Here is a 7,500-nt window from a genome sequence, read left to right on the forward strand (position 1 = left end):
AGAGAGAGAGAGAGAGAGAGAGAGAGAGAGAGAGAGAGAGAGAGAGAGAGAGAGAGAGAGAGAGAGAGAGAGAGAGAGAAAGAGATAGGCCAATAGAGACAGAGAAAGAGAGAGAAAGAAAGAGAATGAAAGAGAGAGAGAGAGAGAGAGAGAGAGAGAGAGAGAGAGAGAGAGAGAGAGACAGAGAGAGAGACAGAGGGAGAGAGATACAAAGAGAAACAGAAAAAAACACTCCCTAAGACAAAACAATAGATCGAAGGAAAGAAAGGAAAAAAAGGGAGAATCAAAACAGAAAAACAGATCAAAAAGTTAAGTTTTATAGAAGAAAAATGAAGATGAAGATAAAGGAGATAACAAGAGAGACAAAAGAATAGATTTAGAAATAACAGAACCGACAGATAATTAAGGAGGGAAAGAAATAGAATTGTAAATCAAATAGAAATAAATATATAATAAAACGAAACAGATAAATGAAAGAAACGAAGAGATGAAATAAGTAAATAAATAAAATAGAAATGAAATAAAAGAATGAAAAAAAAAAAAAAAATCAGAATACGATGTTGGAGAAAAGGAAGAAGAGGAAGAACAGAAAGGGTGAAAAAAAGAAGAAGAAGAAGAAAAAAAAAAAAAGATATCACGGAGATAAAGAAACAACGAAATGTAAGGAAAAGATAATTACGGCAAATAGGAAGCCCAGAAGATAATGTTGAAAAGGAGGAAGGCAACAGGCAGGCCGATCTTGGAAGCAAGTTCTACGTTCGTTTCCCATCGAGCGAATTTCTCCGCGGGAGTTTCTTTGGGGAGGGGAGGGGAGGCTGATGAGGGCTGGGGGAGGGGAGGGGGAGGGGAGAGGGAGGGAGTGGGGAGAAGGGAGAAGGAAGGAGAGGGAGGGGAGGGGGAGGGAGGAGAGGAAGGGGGGGAAGGGAGAAGGAGAAGGAGGGTGGGGGTGGAAGTGAGGGAGGATAGGAAAGGAAAAGAGAGAGAGGGAAGGAGAGGGAGGGGGGGAGAGGAGAGGAGAGGGAGAGGGAGAGAGGAGAAGGAGGGGGAGAAGGAGAAGGAGAATGGGGGTGGGGTTGGAAGAGAATGAGGAGAGGAAAGGAAAAGAGAGAGGGAAGGAGAGAGAGGAGAGGGAAGGAGAGGGAGGGGGAGAGAAAGGAGAGGGAGGGGGAGAAGGGAGAAGGAGAAGGAGGCGGGGTGGAAGAGAATGATGAGAGGAAAGGAAAAGAGCGAGGGAAGGAGAGAGAGGAGAGGGAGGGGGGAGAAGGGAGGAAAAGAGCGAGGGAAGGAGAGAGAGGAGAGGGAGGGGGCAGATGGGAGAAGGAGAGGAGAGGGAAGAGGTGGGGGGAGGGAAAGAGAGGGAAGGAGAGAGGGGAAGGGAATAAGAGGGAGGGGTCAGGAGAAAAGGGAAGGGAGGAGAGGAAAGAGAAGGGGAGGGGGGGAAGGGAAATGACGAGGGGGAGGGGGAGAGGGAAGGGGAAAAGGGGGAGGAAAGAGAAAGGGGGAGAGTGAAGGAGAGAGAGGTGGATAGGAGACGAGAAAGAGTGGAAAAAAGAGAGGAGTGGGAGGGGGTGGGAGGAGAAGGAGAGAGAGAAGGGGGGTGGGAAGAAAATGAGTGACAGAAGGAGGGAAAGAAGGTGAGAGAGAAAGGAGTAGAAGTGAGAAACAGATAGATAGAGAGATAGATAGAGCGAGAGAGAGGGAAAGAGAGAGAGAGAGAGAGAGAGAGAGAGAGAGAGAGAGAGAGAGAGAGAGAGAGAGAGAGAGAGAGAGAGAGAGAGAGAGAGAGAGAGAGAGAGAGAGAGAGAGAGAGAGAGAGAGAGAGAGAGAGAGAGAGAGAGAGAGAGAGAGGAAAGAGAGAATAGGGGCAAAGAGAAGAAAGAGAGAGTGGGGGCAAAGAGAGGAAATGGAGGGAGAAAGGAGAGGGAGAGGAAGGGAGAGAGAAAGGAGAGAAAGGGAGAGAGAAGAGAAAGGAAAAAGAAAGATGAAAGGAATAGGGAGATGGAAAGTGAGAAAGAGATAATGAGAAAAAGAAAGGAAGACATGGGTGACGGGGAAGTAGAAGGAAAGGGAGAAGAAAAGGGAGATAAATTATTATTATTATTATCATTACTATTATCATGATCATCATAATCATAAACATGATCACTGGCATCATATTCTCATTGTTATTGTTTTATGATCAGTATTATCATAAGTCATGACCAAAGCGGAGACAATTTTAAAAGCTTTACAGCATGTTATGTTACTTCCATCTGATAACTTAAGCCTACAAAAGAGAAAGAAAGAAAAAGAAGGAAAAGAAAAACGTAGGAGGAGCAGTTATTATTAGACATTATAGACAGGAAGGCCATTGCCTTACCTTAATTGCGGATACAGGAGTGACATAGTCCTTCTCTGCAGACTCTTGGTACAGTTTCAACCTGAAATACACACCGTTTCACGTTTAAACACCGAAAACATCCTGCGTGGAATATATAATGGGGAATTATATTGAATTATATCATAAAGTTGAACTTATTCGAATCATTATTCGGGGAAAACATGTAAATGCAAATATTTCTGGTGTTATAATACGAGAAAAAAAATGTTTTTGAGGGTAAACTCATCTAAAGAACATTATCTTTAATTTCACGGATTACAGAAAACGTATTAAAGGGTAGACTTATCTAATAAATTCTCTTTTACTTCTCCGACCATAGAAAACATATTCAAGGATAGACTCGCGTAATAAATGCTCTTTTACTTCTTCGATCATAGAAAACGAATTCAAGGGTAGACTCACGTAATACATCTTCCTTTATTTTTCTCATCATAGAAAACGTATTAAAGGGTAAACTCACGTAATCACCGTCCCGAACTGGAACAGCACCAGGACGTTGCTGAATATACAAGCGAAGAACCAAACATCAACTGCCTTCACGTAATCTGTGTTGGGACTGGATGCCCTAAGATAGAAAAAGTGTAGCATTATCACAGAGAACATATAGCAAGTAATAAAGATCTCTTGATAATGGTATGTATAATCTCATCATTAAGTAATCAGTACAAAAACAAATCTTTGCCAAAATGGCTTTCATTCTAACTTCATATCAACAATTGTATCGTAAACCTTGCAACCCATCTTCAAAATCACAAACTAGCATAAATTCACATAAAAATATGGAACACACACACAGATATATATATATATATATATATATATATATATATATATATATATATATATATATATATATATACATATATATGTATGTATACATATATGCATATCGGGTACAAAACCAAAAACCTTCGGACCGTATGCCATATAATCTGTAACCATCCTCAATGTACGCCACAAAATTGTAAAAAAATAATTCGATTATTTTTTTTAAATCAAAAGGGTTATAACCTCTATCAATACACTTGTATTTATGAATCTAATAGATTTAAGATTATCTACAGTTGAACGAAATCATGCATGTTAACAACTGGTTTATTTTCGTCATTCGATATTTTCTTTAGGCACACATGCTAAGAAGAAATTCGCACATAGTTACACTGCATTGCCACATTGCAGAAAGAAAATAACACACAAGCAATAGATGGCACACACATATTTGTACATACACACAAACCTTCTAAACACTTACCTGGCAGAGGCATACATAGACACAGTAGTCAAGAGAGACGTCACAGATAGTCCTGTTCTAGCGGGTATGACTTTGGCTGGCCAGAAGAACGAAGCCCAAGACACGGCCACGATCAAGACAGAGGGTGCGAACAAGGTGAAGATATGCCCGTGGAACCTGCGAGATAACTGGATGCTGATCTGCGCTGCCGACGAAGGCTCTGCAGAGAGGGAGACAATGGCTATGGAATATAGTCTTAGATAGCCTTTCAGTGGAATAGTGTTATAGGGACTTATTACTCCTATCTATGTGTAAGTATTATTCATATTCTTAGTTTTACTATCATCACTACTAGTATTAATATTTTTTTCTTAGCCTCCATCCTCACTCTACGGTTTAACATTCGTATTGGAAAAAAACAACAACTCTAGTAGCATTTTTGCTGATACGCCTCGTAAGCATGAATACGAACATAGCCTACTTTCAGTGATTAACCATAATATCAAGATATAAAATCAACTTTCTGTTTGGTAAGGGAGACCCTATGCAACCTCTAGCTTCTGTAGTTCATGGGATTGGTGTCATATCATTGCCTTTAATGGTTTTGCCCCATATGTTACAATATTTGTCAGAGCTAATGTCACCGGGATGTGATTTACATCCTATCTAGGTGTGTTAAGTTTCTTTCATTGGCGTAACATTTTCGAGAGACCTGGTTAAACATAACTTCTAGCGCAGTGATTTGACAATGATTTTAACACCTGTCACCAGGAAAGAAAATTAACTTTTTTTACTATCATTCGAAATTCTCTCAAGTAGCGTTGCTTTATTTGTGTCACTTGTGTGGAGTTCTTTGCTCAGTGTAAAGATTAAAAGTACATACTATATATATATATATATATATATATATATATATATATATATATATATATATATATATATATATATATATATATATATATGTTTTTTTTTTTATTATTTATTTTTTTATTATCCAGGAAAGAATTTCAATTATTTGGTTGAACATGGGAGAGGGGGGGAAGCGACGTGGAAGTAGACATCACTTTCGGGGGGTAGGGGGAGTAGTAAAAAAAAAAAGTTTAAAACACTTTCTAATGTCTATTAATTTTCACCGATGCTTGAGTTTATGGATACCGTAAAGGTTGTAGAGGCCTCTTACCTCTATCTGTGTTAAAGTAAAAATGAAAAATGCTTGTCATTGTATTTTGGCTGTACATTAAGATGGCATAATTCATAGCGTTCGGAAAATAGCCAACCTGAGGACCATGTTATGCCACCAGGTCCCAACTCAGCGCATGCTATTTGCCTGATGTTGGTGATATCATGCACACATTACCACTTGAGATAAAACACCTACTTTGTGTTATCCCTTCAACTGACATGCTCTTGGTCTCTCTTATTCACATTTTTGATATCAATAACGGACCTATTTGTTAATTCATAGAATGCATAATTATGAATGGAACAAAGGTGAAGCGTTTGATTAAAATACTGTACTGTTCTGATTGGAAATCGCAATACTATTTCATGTTCATCCTCATAGAGTATCTGGCTCATTGTCTAATTGTATGCAACATCAGCTCCTCCTTTTGCACTACTGCAATTACTAATACTGCTACTATAATTACTATTACTACTTAACTACTGTTACTACTCCGGATGGTCATCATAATACTAACAATAATAACACGGAAAAGGTCACAGTGTAATCATTATGATATCCATGATGAAAATGACCACAACAACAACAATAATTCCACCACTACTTATGATAATGATCATGCTAACAATGAAAGATAACAATAACAACAATAATGATATCATTGTCATTATGAACGTCATCATTCATATCATCATTATACATATTTCCAACACACTGATTATCCATGACCCTCACATCATACAGCAATAAATAAACAAGAAAGGAAACTTTACCGACGATGCAGTCTTGACACCAGTGATGCTCGGTCAGAATCTCCCGCGACAGTTTGAGTTGGTAGTCTGGCAGCTGGTCCGATAGATGGCGCGAGTGAGTGACTTTCTGAGGCAGCCAGGAGAGTTTGAGTTCTTCGGCGTCGTATTCAACTTCGGGTGTGGGTGGGTAGGGGGAGGGAAAGGGGAGGGGGGTAGGAATTGTGAGTTTTTTTTTCTGTTTTTATCATATGTTTCACCAATGTTTGTTTCTTTATTTGCATCCCCTTACTCTCTCTCCTTTCTTTCTCTTCCTCTCTCTCTCTCTCTCTCTCTCTCTCTCTTTCTCTGTCTGTCTTTCTCTCTCTCTCTCCTTTCTTTCTCTTCCTCTCTCTCTCTCTTTCTCTCTCTCTCTTTCTCTCTCTCTCTCTCTCTCTCTCTCTCTCTCTCTCTCTTTCTCTGTCTGTCTTTCTCTCTCTCTTTCTCTTTCTTTCTCTTCCTCTCTCCCCCTCTCTTTCTCTTTTCCTTTCTTTTTCCCCCCTCTCTCTATTTCTCTCCCTCTCTCTTTTTTTCTCTCCCTATCTCCCTCTCTCTCTCCCTTTCTCTTCCCCCCCCTCTATCTCTCCCTCTCACTCTTTCTCACTCCCCTCCTCTTTATCTCTCTCCCCCTTCCCTCCCATCATCTCTCCCTCCTTCCTCCCTCTCTCCCCTTCGCTCTCCCTCCCCCCCCCTTTCTCCCCCTCTCTCTCCCTCTCTCCTTCTTGTAGCCCCCCTCTCCCTCTCTCCCACTCCCCCCCTCTCTCTCCCACTCTTCCCCCCCTCCCCCCTCTCTCCCCTTCTCTCTCCCACTCTCCCCCCTCCCTCCTTATAGCCTCCCCTCTCCCTCTCCCTCTCTCCCCCTCCCCCTCTCCCTCTCTCAATACTTACAGGAAGTCATCGTCACGGAACACGTCTGGACATCAAAGGGATACGCCTGGAACTGCATTGGGCAATCCAATATCAACAAAACTCTGTGGGGAGAAAACACGGAAATATTTTTATTCGACATCTGTATGTGTCTATGGAAATTATTTCTTTTAATTAATGACAAAAACAAACCAAAATCGACATCTGTATGTGTCTATGGAAATTATTTCTTTTTATTAATGACAAAAACAAACCAAAATCGATATCTGTATGTGTCTATAGAAATGATTTTTTTTAATTAATGGTAAAAACAAACCAAAAATAAGACAGATTAATAGCAGAAGGGGGTGTGGGGGTGGAGGTGGGGGGGCAACCACAGGCTATTCTCCTCATATCATAATGATTATCATTAATTTTCTAATTTATAAAGCAGATAATGAAAGCAATCAGTGATTTATGAATATAATTTTGAAAGATAGCCAAGGTTATTCCGTTGATTATTATAATCCATCACTAGAAATGAAGTCTAGGTTAGCAACGCTTAGGAGTGAATAAACATTCATATTTGTTCAACATATCAATAACATGACTGTTCTTGCGCTAACGGAATGTGGTTTAATTTGCATGTCAAATACACATATTTATTAATCTTTCTGTTTATTTAGTTATCCGTCTTATTGTATTGTTTCCTTCGTGTTTAGATGTGTGTTGGAAACGGCATGATATATGGTTGTGATACTTACATGACCATATTAACCGATGAAAAAGAATGATAAAGCACGCAAGCTTGAATAAAGATGAAGTAGAAAAGTTTCAATTAAAAGTCGATGGAATAAATAAATTCGAATCCAAGGTTGAAACACTTATTTATTTTTCAAATTATTGGATTGCTTCATGCCTTTGTTCGAGTCTCTCTCTCCGTTTCTCTCTCTCTTTGTTTTTGTTACTTTGTTTGTCTATTTTTTCAGTCTATCTGTTTCTGTTTTTTTTATTTATTTATTTATTTTTTTTGTTATCTCTGGATCTCTGTTTCTTGTTTTTGTCTTGTTCT

The 7,500-nt window shown here is 39.5% G+C and overlaps 1 protein-coding gene across 1 annotated transcript in view; it reads right to left on the reverse strand.

Moving 5' to 3' along the window:
- LOC122256710 (glycine receptor subunit alpha-4-like) overlaps positions 1-7,500 on the reverse strand; it is a 17,812-nt gene that overhangs the window by 1,409 nt on the left and 8,903 nt on the right. Inside the window, exons 6-10 of the mRNA XM_086533002.1 lie at positions 6,471-6,553; positions 5,568-5,717; positions 3,633-3,831; positions 2,841-2,945; positions 2,360-2,420 (exon numbers count right to left, since the gene is read on the reverse strand). Coding sequence (XP_086389128.1) covers positions 2,360-2,420; positions 2,841-2,945; positions 3,633-3,831; positions 5,568-5,717; positions 6,471-6,553 — 598 coding nt within the window. The remainder of the gene's footprint in view (positions 1-2,359; positions 2,421-2,840; positions 2,946-3,632; positions 3,832-5,567; positions 5,718-6,470; positions 6,554-7,500) is intronic.

Source organism: Penaeus japonicus, unplaced genomic scaffold (genome assembly GCF_977035675.1).
Source record: "Penaeus japonicus unplaced genomic scaffold, GWHDUDI00000001_assembly GWHDUDI00000038, whole genome shotgun sequence".
NCBI classification, from domain to species: Eukaryota; Metazoa; Arthropoda; class Malacostraca; order Decapoda; family Penaeidae; genus Penaeus; species Penaeus japonicus.